The sequence below is a fragment of the Chlorocebus sabaeus genome, chromosome 11, assembly GCF_047675955.1.
Source record: "Chlorocebus sabaeus isolate Y175 chromosome 11, mChlSab1.0.hap1, whole genome shotgun sequence".
NCBI classification, from domain to species: domain Eukaryota; kingdom Metazoa; phylum Chordata; class Mammalia; order Primates; family Cercopithecidae; genus Chlorocebus; species Chlorocebus sabaeus.
Window position 1 is genome coordinate 72,579,078 of NC_132914.1, and position 17,685 is coordinate 72,596,762.

The window sequence follows — 17,685 nt, forward strand, 5'->3', positions numbered from 1 at the left end:
GAAATCAGGAATTGAATTACATCAGATGGTCGTTTTCATGAAAAATAATAAATGCATGAAATTTAATTCCAAAAACATTAAACTAATTGTGTCCTTTCAGACCTCCATCATATAGAAAATAAGGCAAAAGACAGTACTCTATGGAAGAATAAGCATAAAAAGCATTGGATTATTAAAATAATCCATAGAACTTACAAAATGTTAAATATTTGACTATGAATTGTGTGATTGGAAATTTCCCTTGCATTATAACTCTTTCTTGTTTATAAATGCATCATTATGAGCATAAACGTTGATAGTATTAGTCTATTTTATGTACTATGCAGATATAGATACAGTGTAATTCATGTCTATTCCAGCTTTCTCCTTTTCTATCCAGTGGAAAACAAAATAAAAGTAATTATAAAATCACAACTCAGGCATTAAAATACGTTCAAAACTGTACTAGTCTACTGTATAAGAAAATTATATTTTGAAGGAAGAGAAAGATTCAAATAGATATTGGAAATGAAACAAGAAGAAACTAATCTCTTTCATGCAGAATTGTTAAGATATTTTAACATATAATGTTTACCAGCTTGGGGTTGTCCAAGGCATAAATTAACTAGAAATAAATCTTCAACTGAATTCAGAAATGCTAATATTAGTAGTAATATGGGTGATGCCTTTAGAGTTTTATTGTATATTGTATGATAAAAAAAGAGTAAATGTGGGGTTAAATATAATAAATGTTCTTTATATTTCTTTTGTACTCATTGACTCTTTAAAGCAAAATGTGATAACAATGAATTGTGGGGTTTATAATAATGTAGAAAAGAAACACATTATAACCGATGCATTAAAAATGAAGTGAAGTGTCAATAGAATTATTCTGCTGAAACTTCCTTATATTGTTAAGAATCACAATAATATTTCTGGATAGATTGTGAGAAGTTAAGAAAGCATGTTTTTATATCTAGAATAACCACTAAAAATATACAAAGAAGTAGAGCTAAAAATCCAGTAAATAGAATACTAGAAGTCCTTGATTAATTTTTGGAAAACAGGAACAAGGAACAAAAGAACAAAGAGGGAATCAATTAAAAATAGCAAATGGTAGACTAAAACTTAACCATGTTAAAATTATATTAAATGCAAATGACTACTACATACTTTAATTAAAAATAAAGATTATTAGACTGGATTAATGCTTTTGTAACAGAAACATATCATGAATAGATTAAAGTAAAAAGATGGAAAAAATACATCATGCAAACTCTAAAATTAAGATAGAGTAGCTACATTTATAGCTACCAAAGTACATTTTAAGACAAGGAGAACTTTAAGGAATAATAAAAGGGCTGATTCAACAAGAGACACAGCAATCTTCAATGCAAATAAATGTAATAATGTATTTTAATACACAAAAATTGTCAAAAGTAAAGGGAGAAAGAGACAAAACAGTCATAGAGATTTTAATCTTAGTAAATAAGAGAACAAGTAGGTAAAAATCAGTAAAAATAAAAAAGATTTGAACATCAAACAATTTTACCTAATTGACATTAAACAATTTATACCACACTGCAAAATACAAATTCTTATCAAGTATACATTACATTCATCAATATAAACAATATGCTGAACCACAAAACAAGTCTCAATAAATTAAAAGTATTTGAAATTTTGTTCTATATTTTCTGAAAAAAAAATAGACTTAAACTAGAAATAAAGTGTGGAAAATCTCCCAAAATGTGAAATCAAGCAGAACTTATCTAAATAGTCCACAAGTTAAAGAAGAAATAACAATAGAGATTACTATAATTTAGATTTGAATGTTAATGGAAACACAACATATCAAAACTTGTGGGATATAGCAAAAGAAGTGTTTGGAAGTGTATGTATAGATTTAAATGAATATTTTAGGAAAGAAGAATAGTTAAAACTCAAGACCTATTCTTTCAACTCAAGAAGGTAGGAAACAAGTGTAAATTAAGCACAAGAAAATTTTTTAAAAAACTAAAGATAATCATAATTTGAGGAAATTGAAAGTAAAAGTATGATGGACAAAAATCAATAATATGAAAAGTTGGTTTTTATATTAATAAAATTGATAAACCAGTAGCAAAAAAAAAAAAGATTAATGAAGAAAGACACAACTCAAAAATAAATTTTAGGAATGGAAAATCACTTTTAAAAAGCCCCAAACATTAAATGGATAGATAGAGAATATTTTGAACAACTTTATACTAATGAATTTGACAACATAAAGAAAATAAATAGACAAATGTATTGAAAATCAACATTTTATAAAATTGACACAATATTTTGATATGTTGTTTATTGAAGGATTACTAGTGAATAAATGCATAAAATGCACTAGTTTTAATGTACAATTTTTTTATGTATGTATGTGTCAGTGAAACTACCTACATCAAGATTAGAATTTTTATTTCGTATATGGATGTCATGTTATTTAACACATAAAGTCTCATAAATATTACATTCTGTACTATGTGTTTTATAAAGTAACATTAAATCCTTGAACTTTGCCTAATAAAAGTATTGCTCATTATTTTTATTTCTTTGATTTCTATTATTATTTTTTGACTATTGTATTCTTTGTCTTGTACAAATGAAAGAATCCTGGGTTAGAGACTGATTTTGAACCCAATATAAATCTTTTAACAGGGATATTTAACCAATTTATTAATGACATCATTCATCTGCATCTTCATCAATCTAAATAGTCTTAACGCCATTACATAAATTAATTATGTAATGTAAAATATTCTTAACAGAAAATGCACGTGAATTCTAAGAAAAAAGCAACACCAATCTTATACAAATCTTTTTGTGAAACTGAAAGAGAAAACCTTTTGGAACTTTATGAGCCAAGTTTTACCCTGACACCAAATGAGACAAAACATTACAGGTTAGAAAATTATAGCTCAATGTAGTTGCAAAAACTCTTCAACAAAATTATAATCAATTGAATCCAGCAACACATATAAATAATATTATATCATGGGATTTATCTCAGGAATAAAAAGTTGGATTAGGACTTGAAAATTAATCAACATAATCAGGATCAAAACTAGAAATACCATTAACAGAAAACTCCCCAGAAAATGAAAAAACTGTGAGAAATCCAACTTGGATTGGGGGAATTTAATTGCTATTTACAAGTTGCCACTCTTAATAGATTAAATGAGAAAAATTATATGATCATCTGAATAGAGTCAGGAAAACCATTTGGCAAAACGCTACATCAAATCATTTTATTTCATTTTTTTTCCATTTTATCCTGTAGGTTTTTTAATAATAGTTTTGGGAAACAGGTGTTATTTGGTTGCATGGAAAAGTTTTTTTTTTTTTCCTTCAGTTTTTAAGTTCTAGGGTACATGTGCAGGATGTGCAGGTTACACAGGTGAACATATGCCATGGTGGTTTGCTGCACAGATCAACCAGTTACCCACATATTAAGCCCAACATCTATTAGTTATTCTTCCTGAAGCTCTCTTTCCTCCCACCCCCATCTGCCTACAGGCCCCACTGTGTGTTGATTCCCCCCATGTGTCCATGTGTGCTCATTGTTCAGCTCCGACTTATAAGTGAGAACATGTGGTGTTTGGTTTTCTGTTCCTGCATTAGATTGCTGAGGATAATAGCTTCCAGCTCCATCCATGTCCCTGCAAAGGACTTGATCTCATTCCTTTTTATGGCTGCATAGTATTCCATGGTGTATATGTAGCACATATTTTCTTTATCCATTCTATCATTGATGGGCATTTGGGTTGATTCCATGTCTTTGCTATTGTGAATAGTGTGCAGTGAATATACATGTGCATGTATGTTTATAATAGAATGATCTATATTCCTTTGGGTACATACCCAGTAATGGGATTGCTGGGTCAAATGGTATTTCTGACTCTAGATTTTTGAGGAATTGCCACACTGTCCTCCACAATGGGTAAACTAATTTACACTCCCACCAACAATGTAAAAATGTTCCTTTTTTTCCTGCAACATTGCCCGCACCTGTTGTTTCTGGACTTTTTAATAATCGCCTTTCTGACTGGCCTAAGATGGTATCCAATTGTGGTTTTGATGGCATTTTTCTAATGATCAGTGATGTTGAGCTTTTTTTCATTTGTTTTTTGGCCACATGTATGTCTTCTTTTGAGAAGTGTCTGTTCATGTCCTTTGCCTACTTTTTTTTTTTTTTTTTGAGAGGGAGTCTCGCGCTGTCGTCCAGACTGGAGTGCAGTGGCCGGATCTCAGCTCACTGCAAGCTCCGCCTCCCGGGTTTGCGCCATTCTCCCGCCTCAGCCTCCCGAGTAGCTGGGACTACAGGCGCCGCCACCTCGCCCGGCTAGTTTTTTGTATTTTTTTTAGTAGAGACGGGGTTTCACTGTGTTAGCCAGGATGGTCTCGATCTCCTGACCTCGTGATCCGCCCGTCTCGGCCTCCCAAAGTGCTGGGATTACAGGCTTGAGCCACCGCGCCCGGCAGTTTTAATGGGGTTGTTTAGTTCTTTAAATTTATTTAATCTCCTTATAGACTCTGGATATTAGACCTTGGTCAGATGGATAGATTGCTAAAATTTTCTACCATTCTGTAGGTTGTCAGTTCACTCTGATGATACTTTCTTTTGCCGTACAGAAGTTCTCTAGTTTAATTAGATCTCATTTATCCATGTTTGCTTTTGTTGCAATTGCTTTTGATGTTTTCATCATGAAGTATTTGCCCATGCCTATGTCCTGGATGGTATTGCCTAGATTTTCTTCTAGGGTTTTTATAATTTGGGGTTTTACATTTAAGTCTTTAATCCATCTTGAGCTAATTTTTGAATAAGGTGTAAGGAAGGGGCCCAGTTTCAACTTTCTGTATATGGCTAGCCCGTTGTCCCAGCGGAAAAGTTATTTGCTAGTGATTTATGAGATTTTGGTGCACCCATCGCCCGAGCAGTGTACACTGTACCCAATGTGCATTATTTTATCCCTTACCCCACTCCCACTCTTCCCAGTGAGTCCCCAAAGTCCATCATTCTTATGCCTTTGGATCCTCATAGCTTAGCTCCCACTTATAAGTGAAAACATACAATGTTTCTTTTTCCATTCCTGAGTTACTTCAAATAACGGTCTCCAACTCCATCTAGGTTGCTGCAAATGCCATTATTTTGTTTCTTTTTATGGCTGAGTCGTATTCCATTACATATATATAATGTGTATATTTTATATACACATATTTTGTATATATATGTATAAATATATATGTATACACACCATATTTTCTTTATTAACTTATTGGTTGATGGGCATTTAGACTGTTTCCATATTTTTAGAATTGCAACTTGTACTGCTATAAACGTATGTGCAAGTATCTTTTTCATAAAATGACTTCCTTTCCTCTGCGTAGATTTTTGACAAAGGTGCAAAAGTAATTCAGTAGAGCAGTCTATTCAAGAAATGGTGTTGAAACAACATTTAATACCTATAAGAAAAAAAAAAAAACTTTGACCTGAAAAGTAAAAATTATCACAAAATGAATCATAAATTTAAATGCAAAGCATAAAATTATTAGAAGAAAAACAGGAGAAAATCCTCAGGACAGAGCTAGATGAAACTTCCTAATATAATGAATTATTTTGATTTTTTTCAAAACCAAAAACTATTTTTAAAAAGTCAACACATTTGACCCCATCAAAGTAAAAAACTTCTACTTTATAAAGTACCCTGTTAGGAACATGAGAGGACAAACTACAAACTAGGAGAAAATATATTCAAACTATATATTTAAGAAAGAACTCCTATCTAGAGAAAGAACTCTCAAAACTCAACAGTAAAAAAAAAAAAAAAAAAAAAAAAAAAGCCGGGCACGGTGGCTCAATCCTGTAATCCCAACACTTTGGGAGGCCGAGACAGGCGGATCACGAGGTCAGGAGATCGAGACCATCCTGGCTAACACGGTGAAACCCCGTCTCTACTAAAAAACGCAAAAAACTAGCCAGGCGTGGTGGCAGGCGCCTGTAGTCCCAGCTACTCGGGAGGCTGAGGCAGGAGAATGGCGTAAACCCGGGAGGCGGAGCTTGCAGTGAGCTGAGATCTGGCCACTGCACTCCAGCCTGGGCGACAGAGCGAAACTCTGAAACTCCGTCTCAAAAAAAAAAATCAATTAGAAAACGATCAGAAGACTAATGTTTCACCACAGAGATATACAGATGGAAAATAAGCACATGAAAACATGTTAAACATCATTAGCCATTAGTGAAATGCAAATTAAAACCACAAGGACATATCACTACACACCAATTAGGAAAGCAAAAATAAAAAATAATGACAATAGCAAGATATGGTGAAGATATGGAGAAAATTGATCAGTCATACTTTTCTGGTGGTAATGCAAAATGGTATAGCCACTCTAGGAAATAGTTTGGCAGTTTCTTACAAAAAAAAAAAAAAGCCTAAACATACACTTACATATGACTTACACTTGCAATTGCACTGCTGGGCACTTTTTCCTTTTCCTTTTTTCCTAGAAAAAGGAAAACTTATTGCTACATAAAAATCTGCTCAGAAACATTTATGGATACTCCCAATTCAATGCTCTTGAGAAACAGGAGTTTAGTGACTCTACACATGTTTGTAATAGCTCAAACTTGTAAACATCCAAATTTCCATCAATAGATGAAAGTTAAACTGTGGTACATCTACACTATGGAATATGACTTGGTCATAAAATGGAACAAACTATCAACATATGGAACATCTCCATGGCTCTCAAAGGCATTATGCTGAGTGAAGAGAAGCCAATCTCAAAATGGATACATACCATAGGATTCTATTTATATAACATTCTTTTTTCTTTTTTTTTTTTTTCCTTTTTTTTTTGAGACAGAGTCTCACTCTGTCACCCAGGCTGGAGTGCAATGTCACAGTCATGGCTCGCTGCATCCTCTGCCTCCTGGGTTTAAGCAATTCTACTGCCTCAGCCTCCTGAGTGGTTGGGATTACAAGCACCAGCCACCACACTTGGCTAATTTTTGTATTTTTAGTAGAGATGGGGTTTCACCATGTTGGCCAGCTGGTCTTGAACTCTTGACCTCAGGTGATCCACCCACCTTGACCTCCCAAAGTGCTGGGATTACAGGCGTGAGCCACCAGGCCTTGCCATCTATTTATATAACATTCTTGAAATAACAAAATTACAGAACTGAAGAACATATTGATGATCGCCAGGGATTAAAGATAGTATGGGTAGTGAGTGGTTGTGATTTAACGGGATAGTATGAAGGATCCTTGTGGCATTGAAACAGTTCTGTATCTAGATATTGTGGGATTGATTACTTCAATTTATACATGTGATAAAATCACATAAACCTACACATAATCAAAAATAAATGCAAGTAAAACTGTTGAAATCTTTAAAAAGTCTGTGGATAATACCAATGTCAATTTATTATTTTGATATTATACTATTGTTACAAAAAACATTACCATTGGGAAAACTAGGTGAAGTCTACACAGGACCCCTGTGTACTATTTTTGTAACTTCTTGTGAATTTATAATTAGTTAAAAATAAAGATGCTTAAAAATAACCTTGGCAATTATACCTACATTAAGCCTGTTGCTTTTGTCATGAGTTGTTTCTGGACTCTGTTCTGTTCCATTGAGCTATTTGTCTACCCTTGTGTCAATATGACAATATCTTAATGTAGCTTTATGATAAATATTGATATATGGGAGAGAAATTCTCCAGTTTTATTCTACATTTAAAAGATTGTCTTAGCTTTACTTGGAACATCGCATTTCCACATACATTTTGTAATCAATTTCCACCCCAAAAAAGCTACTTGGAATTTGATTAGAAATAAAATTATATGTCATAATCAATATTCTTTTGCAATATAGAATATTCTGGTCCATGAACATTTTATATCTCTCCATTTATTTAAGTCTTTCAAAATTTATTTCAGTTACGTTTTTGCAGTTTTCAGCATAGAGGTCTTGTATATCACTTATTAAATTTATTAATACATATTGGATGTTTTGGAGCTATTCATTTGTAGAATATACATAGAGATATAGATTTTTGCATACTTTTGTTGTATCTTTCAACTTTGATAATTTCATTTATTTTTATACTATTGTTTATGTATTAATTTAAATTTTTATGCATCCAGTCATGTAATCTATGAATAATGATAGATCCAATCCCAATACATTTGACGTGTTTTGTCTTATGTATTTACAACTCATGCATTTTATTATACTTCCTAACTTCTTGTAAAATAATGAGTAGAAATAATGAGGGCAGATATCTTGTTTTATTCCTAATCTTGAGGGAAAGTTATAATATTTCACCATTTTATAAGATTTTTGTCTGTTTGTAGATTATCTTGATCAAATTAAGGGCATATTTTCTTTCTATTCCTAGTTTTTTGCCCTTTTTAATTATCAATGTGTATTCATCCTTTAATTGCAATAAATTAACATGAACTTCTGAATTACTAGACTTTGAATTCTGGATTATTTTAATCACATTCCGATTTATTTCTTTAGTGACTCTAATGTATCAGGCCATCTGCTAAGTACTGGTAATATAACAATGAACTGTCATAGAGTGAGTATAAATAAGTATTTCTAAAGTAGAACTACAGAGAAATGACTAACTGTGAACACAATAAATACCAGAGAAAAACTACATCTTATTAAAATAATAAATGTAAGCAAAAATGAATTGATTACAATCATTAGAATAATTTAATGCAAATATTTATGCACAATTCAATTTAAATTATTTTTATCTTTCAGATTTGGGATAAAGGTTTAGCAAAGATGGCTAAAGCATGGGCAGACGAGTGCAAATTTGAACATAACAACTGTTTGGATAAATCATTTAAATGCTATGCAGCTTTTGAATATGTTGGAGAAAATATCTGGTTAGGTGGAATAAAGTCATTCACACCAAGACTTGCCATTACGGCTTGGTACAATGAAAGCGAATTTTATGATTTTGATAGTCGGTCATGTTCCAGCGTCTGTGGCCACTATACACAGGTAAATATTTGACATCTTTATTGATTAGTTCTTATTTGTGTATATTTTAATTGCCAGAATTTATTTCTCTGTGTGTAAAGTGCCTTTATTTTTCTGGCTGCCTTTAAATTTTTTCCCTTATCATAGGTCTTGAGCAATTTAATAATAATATACCAAAGTTTTCTGTATGTTTCTTGTGCTGCAGTTTACTGGCCTTTTTGAAGTCATAAGTCAATGGCTTAAATCAAATTTAGAAAAATGTTGGCCACTGTTTCTGAAAATACTTCTTTCTCTCACTCTCTCTCTTCCCTCGAAGTGGGAAGTTCTCTTCAAGTTACTCATGTAGAAAGTCACTTGAAGTTTTTCCACATAAATTGATGCTCTTGTCTCTTTCTTTCTTGGTTTTTTCTCTCTGTGATTAATTTCAAGTAATTTTATCGCTGCAGCTTTAAGTTTGTTGATCTATTCTTCTGTAATGTGTAGTCTCCTGTTAATCCCATTCAGTTTGTTTTCCATCTTGCACCTTAAAGTGCGTATCTCTACAAATTTAATATTTTTACATCTTCAATGACTATACCTAATATGTTTGCTCTTTCATCTGGCTTTTTAAGCATATGAGATAGAGTTGTAATAATTAATATTTTCCCTGCTAGCTCTAGTATCTGTGTTAACTCTGTGTTAGTTTCAATGGATTGATTTTTCTCTTCATTATGCATCAAATTTTATTCCCTCATATCATGTTGGGTAAATTTTATTATATTCCCAATATTGTACATTTTGCCTTGTTGGGTGCTGGATTCATCTGTATACTATAAATATTCTTGAGCTATCTTTTTGGGTACAGCTAAGTTACCTGCGACATATTCGATCCTCTTTGTTCCTGCTTTTAAAATAAGTAGAATAAAAGTAGTGGGTTTTTTGTTTTTGTTTTTTTGTTTTTATGTTTTTTTTGAGACAGAGTCTCGCTCTGTCGCCCAGGCTGGAGTGCAGTGGCCAGATCTCAGCTCACTGCAAGCTCCGCCTCCCGGGTTTACGCCCTTCTCCTGCCTCAGCCTCCCGAGTAGCTGGGACCACAGACGCCCGCCACCTCGCCCAGCTAGTTTTTTTTGTATTTTTTAGTAGAGACAGGGTTTCACCATGTTAGCCAGGATGGTTTTGATCTCCTGACCTCATGATCCGCCCGTCTCGGCCTCCCAAAGTGCTGGGATTACAGGCTTGAGCCACCGCGCCCGGCAAAAGTAGTGTTTAGTCCAGAGCTGATAATGATATCTCACTACCCAGGCAAGATTCTTCTGCATACTCTACCTAACACACTTAGAATTATGAAGTTATCCAATTCAGAAAGTGGGAATGGGTCCAATTTCTGATTTTGTGTAAACCTTGGTATTATTTCCTCTAGTTCTTGTAAATGGGTTAGACTAGTTTCTTCACATGCATGTTTTGATTAGTACTTTGCTGAATAGATGATGAGGACCCTCTGCACATTGTCCTAGTGTGTCACTGTACATTTCTCACCTCTTCAGAACTATGCCATCTAAACTTCTGCATCCTTGGTCTCCCCAAGACTCTCAATCAGACTCTCTCAACTATGAGAGTCTATCAAACTTCTTCTGAGCCATAATGTAGAAATTGTCTCCAGGCAATATACAAGGACAATTCTAGAGTTTCCATCTTTTTTTCCCCAAATCTCAGGGGTATTACGTTGTGTTGCCTAATGTCTTGAAAACCATTACTTCCTATCATTTTCCCAATTTTTTAAATTATTTCAGGTAGAAGTGTAAATGTGTCTAAAATTCACCTTTCGGCCAAACTTTAATGCTACACATGATACTAAGCCCCTAGGAAAGCCTGTTTAAGCAATATAAATAGCTCACCTTCTTCTCTAGACTTACCCATTTGTATAAGTTGAATTAATACATAGGGTCTTAAAACAAGTCGTTCTTATCAGAGGTGCAGTGAACAAATAATAGCAACTTCCACGTTCCCTTTATGTTCACTCTTCGTTCAACAACAGGATGTTCTAAGTCTAGACACTCTCCAGGACATCAGGAAAGATGTTGGTAAAGAATATGGTTTGGGCCGGGCTCGGTGGCTCAAGCCTGTAATCCCAGCACTTTGGGAGGCCGAGACGGGCGGATCACGAGGTCAAGAGATCGAGACCATCCTGGATAATACGGTGAAACCCCGTCTCTACTAAAAAATACAAAAAAAAACCTAGCCGGGCAAGGTGGCGGGCGCCTGTAGTCCCAGCTACTTGGGAGGCTGAGGCTGGAGAATGGCGTAAGCCCGGGAGGCGGAGCTTGCAGTGAGCTGAGATCCGGCCACTGCACTCCAGCCTGGGCTACAGAGCGAGACTCCGTCTCAAAAAAAAAAGAAGAATATGGTTTGGCTACTACTGGGAAAACTGAAAGAATGAATCAAGTGTCAGACGTCCTGACAACAAAAAAGATGCAATATCCCTAATAATATGGCATCAAGGCTGAGTCATAGCTTTTATATATCCTTTGTCTTCTCTTTTGCTGTAAAGCAAAAAAAGAAAAGCCGGTTCTCAAATGCCCCTTCTCCCTTCGTATTGCTAGATCAGAAAGGGGAGCTTACTCTTTATTGACTAGTTTACACTTAAGGTTAAATAATTAAGAATGGTTATATTCTTATAAAATCAACAACTATATCTTGCTTAATGTTCCAAACAAAATAAGAGAAAATTTTATTGCATTTACCACCTATTGATATTCACATTGGAGTTACATCCAATGTTCATATTAATATTACATCTAATTTCTTTAATGAAACCAATACATCATAAACCTACATAGTGAATATTTATTCTCACCATTTCAAAAGCCCCAAAAAGTCACAATTTAGATAGAATTTAATGGTGTAGTTAGTTATTCATAAGTCAAATTGTTTAACATGATTTTTTGGAAATATATATATTTTAGTTGTATTTTTTATTAACTATTTAAAACATTCAAAAGTAAAAATGCTCTTTTAATCATCTCACTTTATCTCATTTCATTAAGTGGGCAACTACCTCAGAATTGATCTGTCACCTACTCACCAAAACCACAAAGATGGCTGAAAGCAAAATTTTTTTTTTTTTTTTTTTTTTTTTTTGAGACGGAGTCTCGCCCTGTCACCCAGGCAGGAGCACAGTGCTGTGATATCAGCTCACTGCAAGCTCCACCTCCTAGGTTCAAGCGATTCTCCTGCCTCAACCTCCTAAGTAGCTAGGATTACAGGCACATGCCACCACGCTCGGCTAATTTTTGTATTTTTAGTAGAGACGGGGTTTTGCCATGTTGGCCAGGCTGCTCTCGAACTCCTGACCTTGTGATCCACCCGGCTCGACCTCCCAAAACTCATTTTTAAATTCTCAGTTCACTGTGATTTTTCTTGCACTTTTGCTGCCTCTCAGGCAAACAAAAAGCCAGTAAAATATATTTTGCAAAACTATTGATTCTGGCTAGAACAAGCCTATGAAAAAAATTGATACATCAATTTACAAAATACGTTAGTACGTTTTGCTAATAAAGTTGTAAAATAAATGAGATCCGAAATTTGTGTTGTCAAAATTTATTCTGTGTCTAAATTCCTTGGATTATTTTCAAAATGGAGTAAATCAGTATTTTCTTCCCTTTTTTGTTTATTTAGAAAATGAAAAAAATTTATTCTATCATTGTCACAAAAAACTAGTAATGTCCCTTACCTCTTTATCTATCTACTGTAACTAGTTTTCCATAGAAGTCTTCTTCCTTTTGAATAACTTTGCTATTCTTTGCAACTAGATAAAAATAAAGATTCACCATCCTTATGGCAGGCATCTTTGAAAATCAACTCAATATGTTTTTAATTCTTACCTATGTCTTGTGACTTGACAAAGGTAAGAATATGGTTAAGATTGCAAAATTTAAAATGTAATTAGTAAAATTTTTCTAAGAAAAACAAATAAATGTAAGTTATTGTTTTCATTTATAGTCTGATTTTAATATTGTTTGTATGATATTCCCATGGATAGAATAAAAATGTATTTCATAAATAATCTAGAAGAAATTATTTTGGCTGTATATTATATTATGAGTTTGGTTATATATTATAGTCTCCTTTTGATTTATGAGAATTACCAGTATGGAAAAACTAGCTTGGTAGCTCTCATAAAATCAGCTATAACAATATAAGAATTTTAAGCTAAATATAAAAATTAGAAAAAATATGTAACTAATAAGTATTTATGTACATTATTTTTTGTAGCATGACAAAGATTATACTAATTCTCTAAATGCATTGTTTGCATAGAATAGAATTGTTTTCCATATGTTATCTTGACATTCCTTTTCTTTATAGTTAGTTTGGGCCAATTCATTTTATGTCGGTTGCGCGGCTGCAATGTGTCCTGACCTTGGGGGAGCTTCCACTGCATTATTTATATGCAACTATGGACCTGCGTGAGTTATTTTCTCTTAAAAATAGTTTAATTGAAATTAATGTTGATGATGGTTGCCAAATAAGAGGATCTTCTACTAGAGACAAGTGTATTTTTGATAAGTAATGTCTCCCTTTAAAGTGCTAATCAAATGAGATAGGTGAAAATAGAAGATGGTGGCAGAATATTGCCTTATTTAAAGAAAAACTATACCTGTCATAAAATATTTAAACTTGAGAGAGAAAATGATGGAGACTGTTAGGTTTAAAAAAAGAGATAATATAAAATACATTGCCACAGTAATATATAAATACTGAAACACAAAAAGGCTGGCAGATGCTTCTCTAATATAATATAAAATAAGTGGAATAAGAAAACGATTGAGAATGATTGTAAAAGCATATACTTTTAAGAAAAGAACAACATAACTTTAATTGTCTTGCTGATAATTGCATATCTAGATGAAAATATAGCATAAGCTTAAAGGGAAACTCTGAAAATGAAATTCTAGAACTCTAATCTCAGTTAATCTATACTAGGAAGAATATAAAAACAGTTAATAACCCAGCTGTTCAACAAATATCAATTTAAAAACAAGCAGTAGAAAAGATAAAAACAAAGACAGAGAATAAATATGCAAAATTGACTAAAAGGAGCTGAGATATGCCAAAATTACTAGAGAGAGGCAGAAATGTGTATATATCTCTCTGTATTTTCTTCCATGACCTTACACTTGGAAGCAAAAACAAGAATGATAAATACAAATTTTTATAGCTTGGGAAAAGTAGAGTTGCTATAGATTCAGAGAAATTATAAAACTACTGACACATTATCTTTTCTCTTAAGGAGACTAATCACAAGATTTGAAATGGAAAGAGAACAATAATAGGGGATGAAGGCTCAAGATTTAATGAAAAAGCAGTTAAGCATCATATTGCTTTGAATAAGTCAGGTTTTGGGGTCCAAACAAACTATGTACATAATAGATTTCTTATGGGTCTTGTGAAAGCATATGAGGATATTGCTATGTCACCCCTGGCCAAGTGGTAGGGAGCAATATACCCTGTCACTTGAAACAAAAGCCAAAAAAAGCAAAATAGATGAAGCACATGAAGCAATGGTTTTAAAGACACTGGTTATAATACAATAAAGGGCTGTCATCTCTGAAAGCTAACAAACAAACAAACAAAAAGTTAGCCCTATAATTCCCCCAGCTTTCTGTCTCAATGAGAGCTTTCAGGTCATGGCACATGAAATTACTAAGACAGAGGTTGACCGACTGACCCCCTGAGTTGAAGAAATGGAGCTAAAAGTATAAGAATACCAATACAGCTAGAGTTCACGGAAAAGAATACCAGAGAAAAGAGAACTACACAGAGAGAACCCTAGAGATCTACAAAAGGTATTCCTTGAGTATTGATTAGCACGTGCATGTGAACAGGCCAGATTAAGAAGCATCTGAAACAGTAAGAGGACACAGTTCTTGGCACTCACACAGTGAGCAGAACTAAACTGCTCCAGACCCACCTAAAAATTCATAATGTAAAACCTGAAAGGATCAAAATGTTCCCATGTAATCTGACTGTATCCCACACAAGAAATGATTGAGAATGATTATAAAAGCACATACTTTTAAGAAAAGAACAACATAACTTTAACAACAACAACAAAAAAAACTCAAGGAGGTTTACAGAAATGCATAATACCCAGCACCTAACACAATGTCTGGAATCTAATGAAATATTGCCAGCCATATACAGAAGGAAAAAAATAAGACATAATAAGAAGCTGAATCAATAAGCTGAAACGAATGCAGAACTTACACAGATGTTATCATTAAAAGAGACATTAAAATGATTATAACTGTATTCCATATTTTTAAATGTTAAACAAAGATGAAAAATATTCAAAACAGAGGACTACAATGTCTGAGACTTTTTAGAAGTTAAAATTAATGGAATATTAGACATTCCAGAAAAGAAAGATGAATGAATTCAAAATCATAACATTAGAAATTATCCAAGACAGTGATTCAGGAGTTCACAGCTGCAGTGAGCCATGATTGCCATGGGAAACATAGCAAGACCCTATCTCTTTAAAAAAAGAAAAGAAAAAAATTATCCAAGATAGAATCCATAGAGGAAAAAATATCCAAAAAGATAAAATTCGTATCAGTTAGCTGTGATACAACTTTAGTGTAAATTGATTTCCTTAAATTGGACTGCCTCCTGGCCAGAGGGACAGGCTGGAGACTGCCTAAGAAGACTGGGTCCCAGGAGGGAGGGATGCCCACCACCACTGTGGCTCCAGTTGACCATTTTCCCCTGCTGCTGGTGCCAGCAAGACTGAGTGATTTGGACCAGGAGAAATTCCCCACAGTGCAACACAGGTACTGTGACAGTTTGTGGCCAGACTGCTTCTTTAAGCAAGACCCTGACACATTCCTTCTTGCCAGGCAGGGCCTCTCCCTGAGGGATTTTCAGCACCCCCAGCCAGTGGTTTATGGACAGATCTCTGATTTCCATGAGAGGAGCCCCTAGGAGGACAGGCAGCCACAGTATCATGGACCGCAATCTTATCCTTTTCTGCTGGCAAACGCTGAGGAGTTCGGGTAGTCCGGATAAGGGAAATTCTTGCTTATTTAAGTGGGTCCCTGATCCTATTTCTCCTGACTGGGTGAGATCTCCCAACAGGGGTCTCCAGGCACTGCATACAGGAGCATTCTGGTAGGCATCAGGTCAATGCCCCTCTGGGGCAGAGTGCCTAGTGAAAGGAGCAGGCTGCCATCTTTGGTGTTCTGCCACCTCCACTGGTGATACCTCCGGGGTCAGAGGGACCCAGGTGAACAGGGTCTGGAGTAGGCCCCCAGCAAATCACAGTAGCCCTAGGGAAGAGAGGCCTTACTGCTAAAAGAAGAACAAACAGAAAGCAACAACAGCATCAATTAGACCACAAAAACCCCATCCAAAGGTCAGCAGACTCAAAGATCAAAGGTAGATAAACTCTTGAAGATGAGAAAGAATCAACTCGAAAATGCTGAAAACTCAAAAAGCCACAGTGCCTCTTCAACTACAAATGATCACAACACATCTCCAGCAAGGGCACAGAACTGGGATGGGGCTGAGATGGATGAATTGACAGAAATCGGGTTCAGAACATGTATAATAATGAACTTCATTGAGCGAAAGGAGTATGTTCTAACACATTGCAAAGAAGCTAAGAACCATGATAAAATATTGCAGGAGCTGTTAACCCGAATAACCAGTTTAGAGAGGAACATAAATGAACTGATCAAGCTGTAAAACACAACATAAGAACTTCACAATGTAATCACAAGCGTCAATATCCAAACAGACCAAGTGGGAGAAAGGATATCAGAGCTTGAAGACTATCTTGCTGAAATAAGGCAGGCAGACAAGATTAGAGAAAAAAGGAACAAACAAAACCTGTGAGAACTATGGGATTATGTAAAAAGATTGAACCTATGACTGATTGGGGTACCTGAAATAAATAGGGAGAACAAACCAAGTTGGAAAACACACTTCAGTATATTATCCAGGAAAACTTCCTCAACCTAGCAAGAAAGGTCAACAACCAAACTAAGGAAATCCAGAGAACCCCAGTAAGATACTCCATGAGAAGATCAACCCCAAAACGCATAAGCATTAGATTCTCCAAGGTCAAACTGTAGGAGACAATGTTAAGGGCAGCCAGAGAGAAAGGCCAGGCTGCTTACAAAGCGAAGCCCATCAGACTAACAGCAGACCTCTCAGCAGAAACTCTAAAATCCAGAAGAGATTGGGAACAATATTTAACATTCTGGTTTGAGGTGGAGTCCCACTCTGTCACCCAAGGTGGAGTGCACTGGTACAATCTTGACTCACTGCAACCTCCGCCTCCCAGGTTCAAGTGATTCTCCTGCCTCAGCCTCCTGAGTGGCTGGGATTAGAGGTGCCCGCCACCACACCCAGCTAATTTTTGTATTTTTAGTAGAGACAAGGTTTTGCCATGCTAGCCAGCCTGGTCTCGAACTCCTGACCTCAGGTGATACACCCTCCTTGGCCTCCCAAAGTACTGGGATTATAGGTGTGAGCCACCATGCCTGCCCAATATTTAATACTCTTAAAAAAAAATTCAGCCTAGAATTTCATTTCCAGCCAAACTAAACTTCATAAGCAAAGGAGAAATGAGATTTTTTTTCAGATAAGCAAATGCTGAGGGAATTCATCACCACAAGGCCTGCC

The 17,685-nt window shown here is 34.8% G+C and overlaps 1 protein-coding gene across 2 annotated transcripts in view; it reads left to right on the top strand.

Moving 5' to 3' along the window:
• The window catches only part of GLIPR1L1 (GLIPR1 like 1), a 38,291-nt gene that overhangs the window by 716 nt on the left and 19,890 nt on the right, over nt 1-17,685 (top strand). For both annotated transcript variants that reach the window (XM_008004053.3, XM_008004054.3), the window contains exons 2-3: nt 8,794-9,039; nt 13,363-13,463. In XM_008004053.3, coding sequence (XP_008002244.1) covers nt 8,794-9,039; nt 13,363-13,463 — 347 coding nt within the window. The remainder of the gene's footprint in view (nt 1-8,793; nt 9,040-13,362; nt 13,464-17,685) is intronic.